The sequence below is a fragment of the Plasmodium malariae genome (assembly GCF_900090045.1).
Source record: "Plasmodium malariae genome assembly, chromosome: 13".
NCBI lineage: Eukaryota > Apicomplexa > Aconoidasida > Haemosporida > Plasmodiidae > Plasmodium > Plasmodium malariae.
In genome coordinates, this window is record NC_041787.1 from 2,967,869 (window position 1) to 2,990,176 (window position 22,308).

The 22,308-nt window shown below is 18.0% G+C and overlaps 1 protein-coding gene and 4 pseudogenes across 1 annotated transcript, besides 4 other annotated features; all 5 read left to right on the forward strand.

The window, feature by feature from the left end:
• Positions 1-2,576: 2,576 nt before the first annotated feature.
• PmUG01_13067900 lies at positions 2,577-3,542 on the forward strand (annotated as a pseudogene).
• Positions 2,577-3,542: a sequence feature (Plasmodium exported protein, unknown function, pseudogene).
• Positions 3,543-5,528: 1,986 nt separating this feature from the next.
• PmUG01_13068000 lies at positions 5,529-6,479 on the forward strand (annotated as a pseudogene).
• Positions 5,529-6,479: a sequence feature (fam-l protein, pseudogene).
• Positions 6,480-10,275: 3,796 nt separating this feature from the next.
• On the forward strand, positions 10,276-11,147 carry PmUG01_13068100 (annotated as a pseudogene).
• Positions 10,276-11,147: a sequence feature (Plasmodium exported protein, unknown function, pseudogene).
• Positions 11,148-15,880: 4,733 nt separating this feature from the next.
• PmUG01_13068200 (Plasmodium exported protein, unknown function) lies at positions 15,881-16,695 on the forward strand (the record flags this gene model as incomplete). Its single annotated transcript, XM_029007645.1, has 2 exons — positions 15,881-15,967; positions 16,093-16,695. 2 exons carry the CDS (start codon positions 15,881-15,883, stop codon positions 16,693-16,695), a joined length of 690 nt encoding a protein of 229 aa, XP_028864013.1.
• Positions 16,696-19,248: 2,553 nt separating this feature from the next.
• PmUG01_13068300 lies at positions 19,249-20,128 on the forward strand (annotated as a pseudogene).
• Positions 19,249-20,128: a sequence feature (fam-m protein, pseudogene).
• Positions 20,129-22,308: the final 2,180 nt, after the last annotated feature.

Genomic DNA, 22,308 nt, shown 5'->3' on the forward strand with positions numbered 1-22,308 from the left:
TTAACAATCATAATTTTTTTTTGAATTTTTGTTTATTTTATGGTTGTAAGATTTCAATGGAAGAATTTTTAAAATAATTTCATTATATATTATTTTTTATTTTAAGGTAACATTCTGTTCTTCATTTAACAAAACTAAATAGATGTGTTTTTGTTGTGTTCAAGTGTATTTTTTATTTAAATGAAGACATAACAAATAATATTTGAAAAAAATTATTTCGAGAAATTTATATTTTAAAACTTATTTTTTATAAGAATATTTTTAAGAGATTCTTTTTTGTCATGCATGTTCTAATTATGAAATTATCAATATATACTAACATTATTTTACTTATTAGAATGGAATATTGATAGAACCTTATAAAGTTTATAATTCATGAAACACAATAAGTAGAAGTAGGTGGAATACCCATTTATAATTGTGTTTATTAACATATATATTTTGCTTTTAATTTTGTTTTATACGAATTATTTAAATTTTCAAAATAAAAAAATTATTCATAATAAGATTGTAGTACACATGTTTTCTTTTTATATTATTTAGAGAATACATGTTTGAACAAATATTAGTCTGACATTAGCGAGTATCATACAACAATTACTCATCTTTTCTGTCTAAAATAGTTAATAAATTAATAAAGATGAATTATATACTTATAATAAAATGTAATTAAACATTTTACTATATGTCGTTGAATTTTAAAGTAAATAAATTTTATCCTCGGCAACATTATATATAGATAATCATTCACATATTTGTGATACTTTGCATTTTTTCTATACAATATTGTTTATTACAGAAAAGTGACATCCTAAATATGTACAAAAATATAAGGTATTTACATTAATAACTAGCAATTTTATTTGATGTTTTTATTACTTTTTTTAATAATATAATATTAAGTAAAAGAAAATCCAAGTTATACATATATGTGTGTTATTGCAAACGTAATTTTACATTTATTAATTTTACAAGCCCTAATGTATTTTAATTAAAATATTATGCTCTATTTTAACTAAAGACGTTAATTATATAAGGAAATATATATGCCTTTCTATTAAATTTACGTTTGAGATTTTCGCATAATATAACCTTAAATTTTTTTAAAAGTGCCATGATAAATACAAATTAAGTCCCAGAATTAGGATAAATATAGTTTTTGTTATTATACTATACGTATATTTAACGATGTATTATTTATTATATTGAATAGATTATGTATTTCCTTTTTTTTGCGAGAACGCAGTTAGATATAGATAAATCGAGGATAATATTTTTATAATTCTTCATGTAAATGTTCACCAACTTGCCAAAAAATTTTTGAAAAGTTAATAATTTTTTTTTTTTTATTTGTAATTATTTAATGTTATAATATTTTATGTAATTATATTCTTTTATGTAAGCAGTATACATGTGCCTATAGAAATGTTTTAGTTTATAGTTCATTATATCAGTAAGAAATTTCCGATATATTAGCATAATTTTAATTTTTAATAATAATGGATGTAGGATATTTTTAGTAGTGAAAAATAAAATATATTAGGAGCAAATTAAATGATAACTGCTTTCATGATATTATTAATGAAGTTATGTAATATTTGATTTATTTTTATTTTATAAATATTATCTCAATGTATATCATAAAATAAATGAGTAACAAATTATGTATGAATTGAGATTTATGATAAAGTTAACAACTACATTATTGAATCAAGATTATTGTAATATTAACACATTTTATACATGTATTACGCTTTTTTTTTTATTATGTTATTTTTAAATATATATGTTTAATTAAAAAAGAAAAAATTTTGTGAATTTAAAAACACGTCATTAATAGATAATGATATAAATTAAACTTATGTAAAAATAATAATTATCAAGAATTATTATAAAAAAAAAAAAAAAATAGGTCATTATTTTCATATAATATACATATATTTTCATAAATTATATAGTATATAATAAATTTGATTTTTTAAATATATTGTAGACTATAAAGGTAAGAATGCACTATAATAAGTAAACACGGATATTTTGGAAAAAAATATATATTTTTTTAATTTATAAATACTTTTGATTCATTATTGTAAATGCTAATGTTTTTTTTTTTATAAATAGTAACTATATTTACGAAATACAATATTTATAAAATTGTAATAATTAAATGGAAAACTTAAAGATAGCCATTATTCTAGAAACACCTAGAATGTAACATATATATATACTTTATATATTGTAAATTAATTCAAAATTCTCAAATAATTAAAAATTATAAGGAGAAATTTAATTGCGCTAATATGTAATTAAATTATACGTTGTTAAAGTATATGAATGAACTGAAATTGTGTCATTTTTAATAAAGTTAATTTTTTATAAATAAAATTAATTATAAAATCTAGTCGCATCCATTTTTATTTCTTTTTTTTGTTTTGGTTGTATAGTAAAATATGCTATATATGTTAACTTAAGAAAAAATATTAAAGTAAAAGAGGTACTTTTTTTACTGTTGGAAGTATATAACTTCATGTTAATATTTTTTTTATTGTACATATCAGAATATTAGAGAATATAACATGGAACAAAGTATTAAGTTTATCTTTTTTATCAAATTTTATATTTTTATCCTTTTTAATTGGATATATCATTTTTATAGTGATATGGTAAGCTAATACATTTTGAGGGAATCTGTATTATTAATATTTTTACTGTTTATTTTTATTAATTATATTTTTTCGAATGGGAATAATTATCCATTTATATAGGATATATTTTAATTTTTTTTTTAGAACGAGTTTAACATATTTTTTGATGATAATTATGGTTCTAATAGAAGATTAGATACGGGAATTTATTGATCATTAGGAAACTATGAGAAGGATATTTATTCAAATGTTGGAGTTTTAATAGAAATAGTACCATATAATGCAAAAAAGAAGGAAGAAAAATTACTAACAATTGATAATTAAAAATGGAACAAAGAAAAAAAAGAAAAATTATATATAAATTCATTAATTAAGGAAAAATTGATTATGCAACTTATGAAAAATAAATGTTCCATATTTCATAAATCATATAACAATTATGAAAAAAAAATAATGAATGGAATTGATGATACAAATTTTATTAAAAAAATAGTGTTAATTAATGATCAAGATTACAAAAAATTAAAACGTAATAAATACAGTTTACGACTTTATTTACTTTTGCTGTTGTTAGTGATGGTATTAGTGACAACTATAGTAGATTTATCATTGGGAAAATTCCAAACTACTGGTAATTTATATGGTTTATTATGTAGTTTATCAGTATATGGTAATGAAGTTCCCAAAGAGAGGGGTACTCCTGGGGGTGTTTTGGCTTTATTGTTCTCTCCATGTAAAGATAATACAATTATAGGATATAATGTATTTGGTATTCTAATATATTGTTTACCTATCTTAATACTGGGTATTATAATTATACTAGGATTTTATTATTATTATAAAAATATTATAAAACATAAAAAAATTAGCTTCATTGAGGAGTTCAATGAATGGTAGGTTGTATATTTATTTCTGTAAAGAAGCCTTTAATGTTATATACAATCTGTAATATTTTTAATGACATATAAAATATAATAATAATGGCATGTATTTTATGTATGAACATACATATATGTAGTTATATTTATACGTAACGGTATAGAAAATGTCTCTGTTTTTTTGTAAATTTGTATGTTTTGAACTTTGTTTATTTATAATTTAATGTAATCCTAGAATTGAATTAAATATTATAGTTTAATATATATATTTCTGTGTTTATGCATATTTCAATGAAAAAAATATATTTGTACGTTAAAGTCAATATGTAATAGCTTAACTGAAATTAATTTATTGAATTCATTTATTAAATTACATTTTAACTATAAATATTGCTGCATCGCATTTTTTATCTTTTTTTAGAATAAAATTAATATCTTTTATGGTTATTAAGAAAACGAATTGTTATTTTTAAATTAACAGTTAACGTGCTTTATTCTGTATGTTATGAAAAGAAGAGACTATATTTATTGTATTTATATGCTTTTTTTTTTAACTATAACATATTATTTTAAATTTTACTTTTTTTATTTTTTTTTTAATTTCTTAATTTATTCGCTGGAAAAATAATGCTTTTTAAAAGAAATATAAAATAAATTTTTTTTTAGGATTTTTAGATTAATATTTTGAGAATACAATAATTTTATATTTGTCATTATCCAGTTTACACTACTTATATAGCAGGAAGTATTGAAAAAATCGTATTTTTTTCTAAAAGTATTATTAAAAAAAGAATTTTTATTAATTTGTATTCATTGTTTAATCTGTATCTGTAACATTATTTTACTGACAAGATATATTTGTAAAATACCAAACAAAAACTAATATATTAGCTATGAAACTCTCAATACAAAAGATAGTAAATAATTTATTATGGTAAATTACATTGCTACATTTCCTTATTTTTAATTTACATATAATAATATTCATTTTAATTTCATTTGTAAATTTATATTTGGATTATTTTTAAATTATGATGATATCATGAAACATTCAGATGCTAATTTTACTGTCCTTTTTTTTTTTTTTTTTTTTTTTAATATATTAATATTGCTTCAAAAATATATATGTAGATAAAAAAAAAAAACGTTTTGAGGATTAATTTAAGAAATTCCCATTTAGAAATAATGGTACAAATTAAATTTAATTATGTATTAATTTTTTTAAAGATATTACACAAAAATTGAAAATATGTCTTTATTTACTTTTTAAATGTATATATTTTTTCATGGATTGAGAATACATGATAAGCTAAAATTTCTAAATATATTGTAAACCATAATATAAAGTAATTGTTTATGTAACAATTAAAAAATGTGTTATATTTCACAAAAGAAGGAATGTTTTACAAGTTATTGACTACTTCATTTATTATATCAATTATTGTATAGTTATGGTAATTAATATTTTATAAAATAAATAACCCATTTTTTTCAAAGTGTAACATCTTATAAATTATAATTAATAATAGGAAAACGTCATTATAATTAGGAATTACTATCTTAATGTATATAATATTCTAATATATCTATATTTTATACGTTTTATTCTGTAAATTAAATGAGTATTTAGAAATATTAATATATCATATATTTTTTTTTTACATTGAAAAGATTCTATAAAAAAAACTTGTTATTGCTGGATTATATTGAATAATTAACTTATACATTTTGAATATTTATGCAATAATTAAAATTATAGTATTTTATTTAAAGTTATTTTTTGGTTTATAACGTAAATATTAAAATTTTATAATATATTTTAAAAGGTATTTTATTTTGATGTGTATCGTAAAATGCATTTAAGGTATATATATATTATTATCTTTCTATGAAGAAATAATAAACAAAAATTGAATAAATATATATAGTACAATCTTACATTTAACATATAATACTTATTATAAATATAATTCTTTCGGAATATAGTGTAACTTTGGAAGAATTTATGATGAAACAACAAATTTTGTTCTTATTTATTAATATTTCAACATTTATATTTTTACCTTGGATATTTCATTTTTACAGTGAAATGGTATACTTGGGTTATTGAAAGATATCTGTATTATTTATATTTTAATTATTTATTTTTATTAATGTAATTTTTTAGGATGAACATATTTTTTCATTTAAATAAGAAATTTTAAAATTTTTCTTTTTTTTTTAGAGCTCTTTAAATAAGAATTTGGATAAAAAGTACAATCTTCATAGAAAATTAAATACGAAAAATGATAGATCATTAGCAATATATAAACAGTATAAAGATTCAAGTATTGTAAATTTTAAAGATGAAATGCAAAATAATGTAGTGAGTGAAAATAAATATATATCTAATAATAAAAAAGGAACAGATGAAAAATATAAACAATAATATAGTAGTTCATTATATAGAGAGAAATACGGTAAAAATGATAAGAAAAATAAATGTGGTATACCTAAAACAAAAAAATATTTCGATTTTGAAAAAAAAATATATAAAGAACTTGATTATGAAGACTACATTAATAATACCAAGACTACTGAACATAAGGAATATAAAAAACTAGCACTAAAAAAGCGCAGAATAAAAATTTCTTTAGTTTTGTTATTTATATTAATATTGTTATTACCCATATTAGATCTTTCATTAGAGAAATTTACAGAGGGTGGATTGTTGGGCTTATTACACTTGTTGTACCCAACGTCTGGCGGACCTTCTGGGGTAGATGGGTCTTTGGTTACGCTATTAAGCAAAGATGGATGGGGTAATATTGTAAAAATATGTGCATCTACTACTTTCATTTATCGAGTACCTTTTCTTATATTTGTTGTCATATTTATATTAGGGATGGTTTATTACTATAAAAAAGTTATAAAATATGAAAATATTATGTTCAAACAAAGAATAAATAAGAAGTAATATGTGCTTTACTCTAAGGATGAAATGGACAAATATAGTCATATCTTTAGTGATATACTTTACAACCATAATAATAACTATTCTTATTTTATAAATGCATCTAAATATACACGTGTTTATATTGGAAACAGTAAAAAAGTATGTTCTTAGTTCTTTTGTTAATTTGAATTTTTGACTGTTTTAAAAAATTTTTATTTGTATTTTAAGAAATGACTTAAGCTTAACCAAATATTTTGTTTCCATATATTCATCTTTGTGTTATGGTAGATTTCATTAATAACATATATATATGCGTTAAAATTAATATATAATGGAATAATTCAATTAATTTTATTTCATTGTGGAATTCTGAATTTAACTATAGGTTTCTGATTTATGCTTTTTATCTGGATTTAGTTTGAAATTATTATTCTTTTAGTTTATTATAGAAATGTAATATTATTGTTATGTTAAAAATAAATGTATCTTTTTTTGCATTAGTTGTATGTGAATGAATAATTTTTGTTACAGTGATAAGTGTATAAATTTTTTTTTACCAAAAATAGAATGCTAACATTTGTTCTATAAAATATGTTATGTAGGAAATATTTTATAAAAGGTACAGAATGTAAAAATCTTTTCAACAAATTTAATATTTTACGTAGTCTAAATGTGAAATTATAAATATATAATGATATAAAGTACTTATCAATTATGAATATTTTATAACTGCTTACAAACTTGGAGGTTCTAAATCAGTACAATTGCGTAAAGTTTTTTATACGAACTGTTATATTATTTTTGCACCTAAATGAAGTGTTTATTCAATATTTCATAAATTATTTGAATATATATTTTTTTTGAAAATTTATACTAATATAATCTATATATTTTATTTATTTTTTATATTATTGAGAGATTAAGTAATTGGAACATAATTAATAAAATATTAATGGATATTTTTCTGGATTCTTTTATTTATTTTGGATTAAATAATGGAAAAGTTATACTTAATTACTTCACATGATCTGTGCTATTATTTTAGCATTTCATTAATAATTAGAATAGATAAAAAGAGAAAATTAATTTATGGGTGTTAACGCAATTCTAGAATTGACATTAAAAAAAGACTTATTTTATTAATAATATATATTACTTCTTTTGTGTTTTATGTAACTTTCTTTTAATTTTTTTTTTTTTAAATATCTTCAATTATAAAATGCTCTAACATTATGTCTCATAAATAGAAAAATAAAACTTTGATATTTAACAGTAATGGAACGTTCTAAGTCACCATATGTCTTAATAATGTATTGGAAGAGCTATATTATTTCTTGCAGTTACACAGAAGACATTGTATAGTGTTTATATTTTATGCTTTGTTAAAGCTTCGAATATAAGGGATATATTATATTTGTATTTAATATAAAAATGTATCTGAATATTCGAATCTATTAAATTTAATTATAAAGAAAAAAATATCACATAAATTAATATTCTTATATGCACCACAAAATATAGTCGTGATATAAATCATAAATTAAAATTTAGAATAATTATTTTTATAATATTATATATATTTTAAATTTTATTTAAACATTATTTTATCTTTCTTAATAGTTTTTTATTGAATTAAAAAATATATATATTTTTCTTTATTTTATTTTTATTCTTGAATGAAACAGCATCTCACTGCAATAACACTGCTTATATAATTATTAAAAAAAAGTTTATGATTATACCAATAACTGTATCCACTAATGCATTTATTATTTACCCATATAAGTCAAGTTGCATATTAAATATGTTATTAAAATATTTATTATTATAACATAGTAATTTTTAGAATAATATATTATAATTGCAAGGTACACAATACATTAAAAAATGTTAATCATTCGATATTTTAATATAATTATTTGCATGAAAAAATGAAAAAGAAAAAAAACAGATATATGAAAATAAAGATAAGTGACTAAAAAATTATATATTACCCTTTTTCGTTGAAAAAAACATAAATAAAACTTTAACTCAAGTTCGAGTATAAATTATTATATAAATAAATTATTTTTAACTATTTCAACGTTAAAAAAAAAAATTATATATTTTTACAGTAAAATATACATAAAAAAAAATAAAAAAGTTTAAGAAAAATTAATATCCACTAAAATTATTGAGCGCATGTTCAAATTAACATACAAAATTTATTATATAATACAAAATTAGTTTTTGTAATTTATTTCGTAGTAAATGTTGTATGCTGCTTTCTTTAGGAAATGTTATGTATTAAATTTTTTCTTATGTAAACATTATTGTATTGATGTTTAAAATATATATGAATGAAATGATGAAAGTGCTCAAAGCATAAAAAAGAAGTGCCATGTATAACGTTACGTTATGTACATAAAATCTAATAGAATAAACATATAATATGTCAATTTTTAGAACTTGAATAATTCAAGAAAATTATTTAAATTTATTAATTTTTTTTTAATTATTTACTTATGAAAACAAACTTAATATAAATTTTTTTTTAGATATTTATATATGGAAATAAGCTTAATATAACTTTTTTTTTTTTTTTTTTTTTTGATAATAATATTTTTTTAAATATAATAAATTTATAACTATTATCCCCTGTATTATATATATAGAGAGAGATATTAATAGGATGAAAAATAAATTTTTTGTAAAGAAATTTTTTTATATTATATAAAAAGAATTATTATTTTTATTTAATTTTTAAAATATGTTATTCATAGTATGTATTAAAACTAAACCATATATTTAAAATATTTATATAAATGGTTTCATATCAAAAATTAGTAAATTTTTAATATTGATAAATTTTTTTTTTGTGATTCTTTTATATGTTTTATATATGCTCTTTTTGTTAATTTTATTTATAGTAATATATGGCTATAAATATATCTAAAATTATTAAATTATATGAAATATTTTTATTCTAAATTCCTTTTAACCATCTATTTCATAATTATATTAATATTTTTTTTTACATGTATATTTATATTCATTTTTAAAAAGTATAAATAATATATGGAAATTAGCAATTTTTACATATTCTATTATATAATAATAAATAGTAATCCTATTAAGATATAAATTATTATAATGTAAAATCATTATACAAAAGAATAATACTTACTATACTAGTACATATAAAAATATTCGTAAATTCAGAGATTTCCTCGTAACAATAAATCATATTTTATTAACACAGAGTGGTTTATAAAAAAATATGTATTTATTTAGATGTATACTAATGTATGTTTTATATAATAAAGAATATATTTTATAAATTCGTATAACTTTTCTATATTTTATATTATCGTAATATTTAATACTATATAATTATAAAAGGAAACTTTGCAAAAAATATGTATAAAATTAGAATTACTACTTGAATGCGTTGTAAAAGTTCATAATTCGAATCTGAATATATATATGTGTAAATTTTATACATGTTGTATTTTTTTTTAAATAAATAAACTTTTATCAATGACTGAATAAAATGTATATTCTTTTCATCTTTTTTAATATTCTACTTCGTACTATTTTATTTTGTTATTATTTTTATGTAATATATCTTTATATAAAAATGATACCAAATCGATTTTAAAGTCATTTTTCATTTGTAAATTTTAATATGAGTTATGTATATATAGATTCAATATATTACTTTTAAATTAAAATAAAAAAATTAAAAATAATATAAGAAGTTTAATTTATAATTTGCTGCATTTAAACTATAGATAATATTTTTTTTTGTCAACTTATAATAACACTGATATGTACAATGAATGAAAATTTTATGTACCACTTTTTTATTAAAATATTTGCATTTTGCATTTTAATTTGAATATGCCATTATAATAATAATGCTGCATTAAATAATTTTACTTTTATTATTTTTTTTGTTGTTTTCACCTTTTATATTTAAATATTATATTTTCTTATTATAGAGATAAGCATGTAAATAATAAATGATTACCTTCTTTTTTTTAGTGTAACTCTGATAAGTCTGGGGATAAGAATAACAAAATAGATGGATACTTAGGTGTGAAAACTAATAGATTCCTATCTGAAAATTCACTGGATGTAAATTCAACTAATGTTACAGTATGTGATGTGGATGACACTAAAATAATAGATAAAAAAAAAAAATTATCTAAAAGTGACAAAGATTTTAAGTCACGTAGAAAAATAATAAAAGAGATTTTATTGAAAAAAGAGGAAAGTAATAAATTGGCTAAGAAAAGAAAATTATGTTCACTTTATGAGGTAGATTTAGTTCTTGATATAAATATATTCAGCTAATTACATATCCATAGATAAAATTAAGAATAAGTAGAAAATTGATAAAAGGACCGCAGTAAAAATGATGTAATGGGAGAAATATTTAAGAATTATCATACCCTTTTATGTTTTTTTAATATGATTCATATTTTTATTATAATTAATTGCTTTTGTGAATCAAAAATTGCCATAAATTCACCATTTACTCGCGTTGGTACAATATCAGAAATTCCTAAAAATTTAGGAATTTCGAGATATGATCAGAAATTTTTGTATTTTTGGTGTTAGATGATCCTTTGTCCGTATCGGGTATTTATTATACTTCGAAAAAGATTGAAAAATTTTAAACACAAAAGGAAAATAATTTAAAAATATGTTATAATATTGTTAATTCTTCTGGTAAGAAAAACATTTGGTATGTAGTAAGAAGATGGTGGTATCATTAAGAATAATATATATATATATATATATATATATATATATATATATATATATATATATATTGTGGAAACAATTATTTAATTTTTATAATACCAAATACTTATATCTAACTATTTTGATATGAAATATAGAAGAATGAATTTTTAATCCTTAGCTATTTTCAATGTTTTATTTTTTAAATATGCTAATTAGGGAATTGTTTTAGCGTAATTTCATATTGTAGAATAGTGTGTGTATGTGTATATAAGTATTTTTTTTTTATATAATATATGTATATATATATGTTCCATAAAATCCATATAAAAATGCACATTTAGTATTATTTCATAAAATTAATCAAAAATTTCATGTTAATAATAAAAAATGGACAATTTATTTTCATCTCTTTTATTTTTTTATCCTAAAATTAATATTTGGAGATTTTATTTAAAAAATATATTATTTTCTTTAAATTGATTGTAAGTGTTTTTTTTTTTTCGTATTATATAAATGAAAAGAGTGTATATTCTTTCTTGATTTTGTAAAAAGTAATTTTAAATAATTTTTACAGTAGATTGTATTATGATAAATGCATTATAATACTTTTTCATCACAATTGTGCTTTTAATACACATTTAAATTTATGAATATTTTAAATATTAAAATATAAATACATAATAAAATTTAATCGTTTTAAAAATAAACCATATAGTTCATTATTGATTTAGAGGAATATAAATAACTGTAACTAAATTGTACTAGGTATATTTATTGTCATATTTACTTAGAATAAGATGTTTATTCAGTTTTATAAAAATTACTTAAATATTTATTATAAATTATTCTTATAGATATATATCTTACGTTAATTTTCACTTTTTAGATAACATTAAATATTTCAATATTCTATTATATTATTTAATTTTTTATATATTATATATATATATATATATTATTTTTCAAAATATTATATATAAAGATTACTTTTTGTGAGAGCATCAATTTAATTTTACATAACACATTTTTATCATGGAATAATATTCTCGCTCCGAGTTCATACATATATTCATTCTTAATGGTATAAATTTTTATTAACAGCACAGAATATATTGTAACTTTTTGCTATCAGTTACTTTTACTTTATATGTTGAATATATTTATATAATAATATTTATAATGTAAAATACGTATGTGAAAACAAATATGTATTTTTTTAATTTGATTTAAATTATTTATTTTTATAAAGGATTTTTTAATATAATTTTAATAAATTTTCAAAACTCAACATGTAGTATATTTGCAATTGATAACGTGGTAATATCATATAATCAAATGGATTTTAAACATTTTATTAAGTTAAGAATTTGTGAATGAATATATTTTTTTTAAAAAGTGAAATAAATTCGAAAATTTAAATTAATTTGGGAATTTTTTAGATAATAATATTCACCACATCTCAGATGAGAATTGTGCAAATAAAAGTTTTTATATATATTTATTTTTATATATATATTTTGCACCAAGGTGGAAATATTGAATACATATTTTTTATGTTCATGAAAATATTAAGTATATTAAGAATAATTTAAGTAATACAATAATGTTCATGACGATTAGTTTTATGAATAATTTAATATGTGCTGTTATGTGATTTAAATAATATTTTTGTTATAATATGAAAACAATAAATATAATCAATATATGGTATACCTTCTTTTTTATTATCAAGGGTGCATTAAAATAATCCTTAATGGTTGTATGTTAATTTAAAACATTTTTCAATTTTTAATAATGTTAGATTTTATACTTTTAAAAAAAGATGATACGTTAAAAGCTAAGAAAAAGAAAACATATATATAAATAAAATAAGAAGTGAAAAAATAATAAAAGAAAAGAACATTCAAATTAGAATATTAATACTAAGACAACAAGTACCTATATAATAAACAGATATATTGACAAGAACTTATGTTTGATAAATACAATAGTGTATTAAAGTTCATATTTCGGATTGTAACTTAAAGAATATTGTTTACGCAAATATTTTTTGAGGAAGATAACTGCATGAAATTACTGAATAGTAGATTAATGTATTCTGATGATAAAACATGTCTAACATATACCTTAACATTTATAAAAAGAAACTTATGAATTCCTAATAAAAATGCAAGTAAATAAATGTGTAAATATTCTTTTTTAAAATTTTTTAGATTAGTCATACATTTATTTATAAAATGATACAAAGAATGTTAAAACAGTTTCACATATAAATTTAAGAGGACAGTTATGTTGTATATGAAATATACTAACAATAACACTAAAAATATATATATTACTAAATATTTTAATGTAAATAAATACAAAATCAATACATATAAAAAAGAATTGTATAGTAAAGTATAATATAATTTATTATTAATATATGAATAATTGAGGTTTTTTAACTAATTAACAGTTTTATGGTAACCTTATATAAATTAAAAAAACAGTATTAAACTGAGCTAATATTATTAGTATTTAAGCATTATATTACATATGTGCAAGTAAACATATGTAACGAATGAATATTGTCAATGTTTACTGTATCTAATATTTTCCTTGGAAAAATACATAAATGATAACGGGTAACATATAAATGAAAATAAATCATTATGTATAAAGTAGGAATAAATGTGTATATGAATGTACAATTAAGAGTTTAATTATATTACATAACTATGCATGCATAAATTTGTAGAACTATTGGTACTTATTTAATTAAAATATATAATGAGCTGTAGCAGTAATCTTAATATATTACTAAAAATGAATCTTTTAAGTAATAAAATGCTCATAGAGAATATTTAATAATTTTTTGTTATTTCTTAAAAAAAATATTTCTTTGAAAAAAATTATTACTATATATTATTATGGTCTTAATCATATAGTATATTAAAAAGATATTATAAAAGTATAATAGATTATTAACAAAATATTAGGACTTAATATTATATGACATTTATAGGCAAATAGAACAATGTTAAAGGATTAATGTATATATATAATAGGTCAAATTAACGTATCATTTAGGAGTATAACATGGAAATAATTAAATATATTAAAAAAAAAAAGAAATATTTCAAAGATTCCTACTTCATTTTATGAATATATAAAATATTTAGAAAGTGGAATTTTATGTATTTATTCATGAGTCTATTAAAAATGTTAATTTCAATGAATGCTAAAGAGGAATTCTATAAAATTAGAAATAACACCATATATAAAGCAGTGGAATAAAAACATAATTATTCTTTTTTTTATGATATTATTTTTTTTAATTTAAAAATTGCTTTACATTTAATAATTTTCGTTCTTTTTTTAATTTATTATTTTTAATTCTTTTTTTGAAAGAAGAAATATGAAATATTTTTCATTTGATTAGAATAACTTTTTGTATATATAATAATTTTATAATTGTTAATTAATGTGTTATAAACTAAGCATAATAAAAATATTAAAGTATATCCTATATTTGTTACTAATTTTAATTTTTAAATAAAACAATTTATGTTTCTTTTATATATTATTTTATTTCTTTAGTATATATCATTTGTTATATGTACATGTAAAATAAAAAAAAATAAAAATTAAAAATATGTTATAAAGTATTTATAAGAAAAATTAGTGAATACATGATTTTCGTAATATTCATTTTTATTCTATTTAATTACATAAAAGTAATATAACATATAATTTTTATTTGTAAATACATTTCAATTCATATACTCCTGTTATTACAATTTTATGCTGTAGATATTTAACAATTCTAATATTTATTCTTTTTCGTTTTTGTTTTCATAAATATAAATATTTTTTTTGTATGAAAAAATAGATAATTTATAAATCTATTATAGAATAATTATAATATATATTATGGAATATGCCATTTATATAACATTGTATATTTATGATACAGAAATATAAGACGTTAATATGTATCATCTTTTTAAAATATAAACATGATCATAAATTATATTGTATACTAAGAACATAATATTAAAACGTTCAATATATTTTAGTTATATATTCTTTTTAGTTATAATCAATATCTAATTATTTGTATGATGGAATGCTATTCTTTTAAATATTGTTTTTTTTAATTATTTTTATAATTAAAAAAAGTAAATTATAAGAACGATATTTTTTAAAACAAATTCTGTATTACTTAGAGCATTAATAATAAGAAAAATTAATTTAAATCAATAATTATAGTCATTATACATGATAGTATATAAACTACCTACATTTTATACCTTGTATTATTTAAATAAATCCCATTTTAGAAAATAGTGAGGTACAATTTTGTTTTTTTTTAAATGCTAAATAAAGTATTAATAATAAAGCTACTATGAAATAATTAATACATTTTGAATATTTATAAGTGCAATATAATTACATTGTTTTAATGAAAATTATGTTTTTCTAGAAAAAATTAAGATGAAAATTTTATAATATATTTAAAATTTATTTTTTCTTTGACTCTGATGTAAAAAATAGTACATTTTATTGTATTTTCACGAAAAATTAAAAATAAAATAATTAGAAAAATAAATAAATATTTATAATGTCCTTTATAATTATAAAAAAATTTTATTGTTGTTGTTTGTATCCTTGATGAACATATTAAAATTTTATTGATCTATATCATGGAACAAAAGATTAAGTCACTCTTTTTTATTAAAACTAATACTTTTATTATTCTAACTTGGATATTTTATCTTTACAATGACATGGTATGATAATATTTTTTAAGGTATTTTGTATTTTTTATTTTTTGCACTTCTTATTTTTATTAATATCATATCTTAGAATATAATTGTTTCTTTTTCTAAATAATAAATATTTATTTTTTATTTAGAGTACTTTTAGTAAGCTTGTAGGCGAGTACAAGATTGAGCGAATAATAGATATAAAGAGTTATAGATTACTAGAAGAATGTAGTCAATATAAGGACTCAAGGAATAAAGACTTAAAAGGAATGATACATAAAAATGATGAGAACGAAAAAGAAGTTATAACTAACAGTAACCTATGTGACAAAATAAAGAATAAAAAATCAAGTAAAAGTTCATTATATAAGGAGCAATTCAATAAAGGATATATCAAGCAGAGAATGTTGAAATATCGAGGCAAATACTTAACTCTTTTTGAAAGAAAATTATTCAAACATCTTGATTATATAGATTTTATTAGAAAAAATCCGTCAATTACTAATAAGTCGTGCAAAAAGGTTTTACTTAAGGAGTACGGATTACTAATGTATTTACCTTTTTTATTATTTTCTTGTGGATTAATATTACCAATAATGGTATATTTTAAAGTGAACGGGAATATAACTGACGTTTACATAAAAATATATTGCGTGTTCATCCTAATATTATTCGCCATTTTTGAATTAGGAATTGTTTACATGTTTGTAAAAATTAAAAAGCATAGGAGAATTATGAAGAGAAGAGGGTAAAATGAGTAATATGTAATAATATATTTTTTGTAGAGTACAATTTTATATGAATTTATAACCGTAATATATATGTAGTTATATACATAATAAGCATATTTTCTAATTTTCATAGTTGAACTTACATATATAGGCACCTTTTATGCAAGATATTAAAAAAATTTGTTCAAAGTTTTCAGGTGAATTTGTATATTTTTGTGCTTTTCAAATTATAATTTAATGTATTGTTCCATCTTAATTAAATGTTATGGTTTAATATTTATATTTGCGTAATTAAATAGATTTTTATAAGAAATATATGTTTATGTGTTAAAATTAATATATAATAGTACAATTTACATATATTTATTTAAAGATTTAATTTATATTTAAAATAAAAAAAAAATGTTTCAGTTTTTTATATTGCTCTACTACGAAATAATTATTTGTTGAATTAATTTATATTAGATCATTATTTGTTAGAAATTAAAAATAATTGCGTCTTGTTTTGTATATGATAAAGTGAAGTAAAAGTATTTTTTTGCACATATATATATATATATATATTTATATTTATATATTTATTTACTTAAAAGAAAATTAATATATTTTATACAAAATAAATTTTAAGAAAAATTAGTTATAAATATATTTATTGTAATATTCTCCTTAGAGAATATACAGTTTATTTATCAGCCTGTAAAAAGGAATACATAATTATATAATATAATAATATATTTGTTATATTTGAGTTATTTATAATTGTTTAATATTATCGGAATTCTATGTATTCACAATAAAATGAAGAATTAAAACCAATTATTATGTTATTATTGTTACGTACTATAGTTTTAATTATATATTATGTAAACTGAATGAATATATATTATATTAACAATATATCAATAAACATACTTTATATAGTTTTTATGATATATCTCAATGAAAAACTAGATTATTGAATTAGATGAAATCATACATTAACAGTTTTTATGTATAAATTGTAATTTTTCATTATCGTCATAGAATATTTTAAATATATGTATATACTTGTAAAAAGATAAAATTATCTTTAAGGGATAATAGAACTAAATGGATATTTTCTACAGTCTTTTCTTTTTGTGTTGATATTTAGTTATATATTTGTAATATATTTTATTGTTGTCTATAAATATATTCAGTAAAAATTTATCCTTATTTTAAGAATATATAAAAATACAAAACGTTTAAATTGATAATTTCTATTTCTTTAATATTTTTAACTCCAAATTTTTAAATATGTATAAGAAAAAAAAAGGATTTCTTTTTTTATATATAATTTATAAACATGATTTTATTTTTTGTGTTCAATTTATGAACAAGGGATAGCAGTCATATATTGTATAATATCAACAAGATTGTATATAGTGCATTATTATATATAAGTATTTCTATCTTTTTCGAAATAATAAGAATATACCTATAATTCTTTAATTTATAATTTTGTATTACTTAATTATTCATTTTATTCCATTTTACAAAAATTATATGGATATGTAAGAAAAAGTAAATAGTTAACAAAAAAGTATATGTATATATATTATAAATCGAATTAAACAGATGAAGTATAATATGAGGCACATAGTTATATTATTATATTTCTAACAGAATTACTCTATACCTTTTTTGTTTTTTCTTTTTTTTAATATCATTCTTTGTCAATGTATATATTTAATTAAAAAAAATCGATAATGAATATAATACATAAATATGAAAAATTTTCACTTTAACATAATGCTATAAATTATACATAACTAAAAATTATACTATTCAAAAATTACATTAAACAAGTAAAAAAGAAATATTTATTTAACAATAAATTATATATTATTTTATACATCATAGAGTATATTATAAATTCACTTTAATAAATATATTAAGGAACATGAATGATTGTATATATTATGATTATTATAACTAAATAAGTTTTATTAAATATTTCCTTCATAATTTATTGTTAATACTACTGTATTGTTATAATAATATACTTTTTACTAGCAAATATTAGTATTTCCTGGATATAAATTTTATAAAATTAGAATTATTATTAAGAAAACTTCACTGGAAATAGTAAATATTCTGTTAATATAAAGTATAATATATTATATATGTTCTGAACTTTCTATACTCAATTTATTCCATATTATATATAAAATCAATACATAGAAATATTAAGAAATAATGCATTTTTTTTTGTTAACTCTATTCTTAAAATGATTCACAAAAATACAATATATTCGATGCAATACATATAAGTATATATTTTAATACTTGTGAGTACATTCAAATTATTTTATTTTAATGTAAGTCTTTTTTTTTTTTAATTTTAAGAAAAAAACTATATAATACGCGTTTAGTGTTATTTTTCTTTTCCAATATTGTGAAATGCATTATAGTTATTTATATTTTATAAAGTTTCTGTGAATAAATAAAAAATAATTTTAAAAATAAATATAGTTTGTCTTATCATTAGAAGTATAATATATTATTATTAATTTTTTCTTTACTGAATATATTGGAATATTAAATATTTTATAAATGGAACGAAAAATTAATATACTGTTCTCTGTTAAACTTTCTACTTTTATCCTTTTAATATGGATATGACATTTTTACAATGACAGGGTATAATAATACCATTGGATTATATTTTCCTTACCAATATTTTCTTTGTTTTATTTATAATAATATTATTTTTAACAACTGGATTATTTATTATTTTAAAAAAATAATGTTTGTATTATTTTTTTAGAGAGGACCGAACGAATCCTTCAACAAAAACTTCAACGTTAATAGAAAAGTGAATATAAATAATTATTGATTACTAGTGAAATATAAACAGAATAAGGATTCAAATATCATAGAGTTAGATGAAGATATAGAAAAAAAAGGAGAATGATATGAAAAAGCTATATATAATAATGAAAAGGTGTTAAGAGAGAAAAGGAAAAAATCTAATATATATATATTAAATAAAGCACAATTCTAAACAGAAGTCGCCGATTATAATAATAGAACTTTTGACGGAAAATATTTTTATTTTGCAAAGAAGTTGATCATGAAAAATGTTTATGATTATTTTGTAGAAAAAAACAGAAGAATTAGAGATATAACTAAAAAAAAAAAAAAATTTAGAAGTTACGGATTTGGAGTTGTTACAATTTTTTTCTTTTTATCGTAGGTAATAGGATTCCCTCTATTTCATAAATATGATCTGTTGAATTAGCTTTAAGACTATTAACCATTTAGTTATATTTGGGAAACTGTAAAAGAGTTTGTATATTCCTTTAAAGAATATTTTTATTTGATTCCTTTTGGTGTAGTTATAATTATATTAACTATCATACTTATAATTGCGATTATTAAAGTCTTAATTAATAATGAAAAATATGAAAAAATTAAGTTGATGACTGAATAAAATAGTTAACGAAGAATATATTTTCTACCTTATGGAATTTATTAATATGAAGAATTATAAGTAACAACTTTAGTATTTTATACATAATAAACATACATCTTACTATTGTAATTTTTTAAAAATATAAGTGTATACTTAATATTCTTTTAAAACAGAAAATATCTTTTTCTTTATTCTTAACCAATTTTTATGTTTTAAAATTTAGCAATTTTCTTGTTAAACTAATATTTAAGATTAGTTAAATATTATATCTTCATATATATATTTGCATTCTTAAATAGGTTTAATGAAAAATATATCATTTTGAGTTAAATTTAATATATAATAACACACCCCATATAATTTTATTGAAGTAAGTTAATTTATATTTTTACTAAGATATGGTTATTTCTATTTTTTATCTTGTTCTATTAAAAAATGATAATTATTGAAATAATTAATAGAATATAGTATTATTCTTAAATTAGCAATAAAAGTGTCTTAATTACATTTAATATAGTGAATGTATTTATTTGCAATTATACGAGTACATTAATTTTTTTAATTTAGAAAAAACTTAATGTATATTCTATAAGATAATTATTGTATCAGATGCTTTATGAAATGTATTTATTGTAAAAATAATTTTAATAGAATTGTAGTTTATTTTCTACATGATACAATTGAGAAATTATATATAGATAACAATATAGTATAATTTTTAAGTTTGCATTACTTTTAATTAATCGGTGACCTATGGATATTAAGTCTTCACAATTAATTTGTAAGTTAAAAATACAAATTATTTTATTTTTGTGTTTAATTTTATTGTTAATTTAATTTTTCAAAAATTGATTAAATGTAAATTAATTGGAAAAATAGTGTGTTATGTTTTTTTTTTTTATTGTACTATTTAAAGTTTAAATTCTTTAATTAAATTTAATTACATATTAATATACAATATCTATAAATCCATTCTTTTTTTTTCTTTTTTGCCCCTTATAAATGTAAACGTGTATAGTTGTTTTATATATACGTAAAACTCTATATTATAATTAGCACTAATTAAATTGTGAGAATATTTTTTACGAGCGTTTTTTACTCTGTATGTATTTATATATATACAAGTCTTATATTATACGTTTGTCTATAAATATATTAAGTAACGTTTTATTATTATATTAAATATATATAAGAATGCATACATATTATATTAACTATTAGGAATATTGTCATATTTATAAAGATAATTATTTTAAATAAAATAATTGTAAGAGTAAATGAATAATATATTCTTTTATAATTTATTTATGATTGTTTAGTTCTCTGACTATTACTATGAAATTGTTATAATATATTTGTTTTATATTTTACATAGTTGTAATATTAAGTATTTTATTAATTATTTTGTGTATTATGTTATTTTAATGAAAATTGATATGAATATAATTATTATTTTCTTATAGAACTTAATATTTTTGTTGTGTTTTATAAAAATTTCTTCAATAGCATTGACAAAAATAAATAGTTCACAAAACATATTTTATGAAAACATATTATATAATTTTTTTATTATCAGAATTAAATGAATTCATTATTTAAGAAAAATTATTCTAATGTCAAAACAGTTATTGTATGAATACACTACTTTTATATTTGTTTTATTATTTTATTTTTTCTGTATATATGTGTATAGTTAAAGAATAAAACTAAATAGTACTATTTAAAGATATTTAATTTGAAAATAATAATATGGATTGAACGTAATTAAAAATTATAATTTTCAAAAATTATTATAGATAGATATAAAATTATAATTTATTTACTTTAAAGATATAGATTGTTTTATAGATTTGGTAGTATGCTATAAATTCTAATTATTATATATATTATATATGATTATATAACGAGAACATTATAAATAATACGTCATAAAGTGTCGTACATAAATTTATTTTTTTCATTTATTATTACTATTATTATAAACATTAGTATTATATTAGAAATAATCAATTTTTTAAAAATATAAATTTTTATAAATTAGAGTTTTTAATGGAATGTCATTGTTTAGATTAGTTATTATTGTTTTAATATATAAAATAAATTATATTCTATATTTCTTATATTCTATAGTATATACATTCTTAAACTTGTACTTTCTATATACTACCCGAAATAAATTTTTAGAGATATAAAAAAAA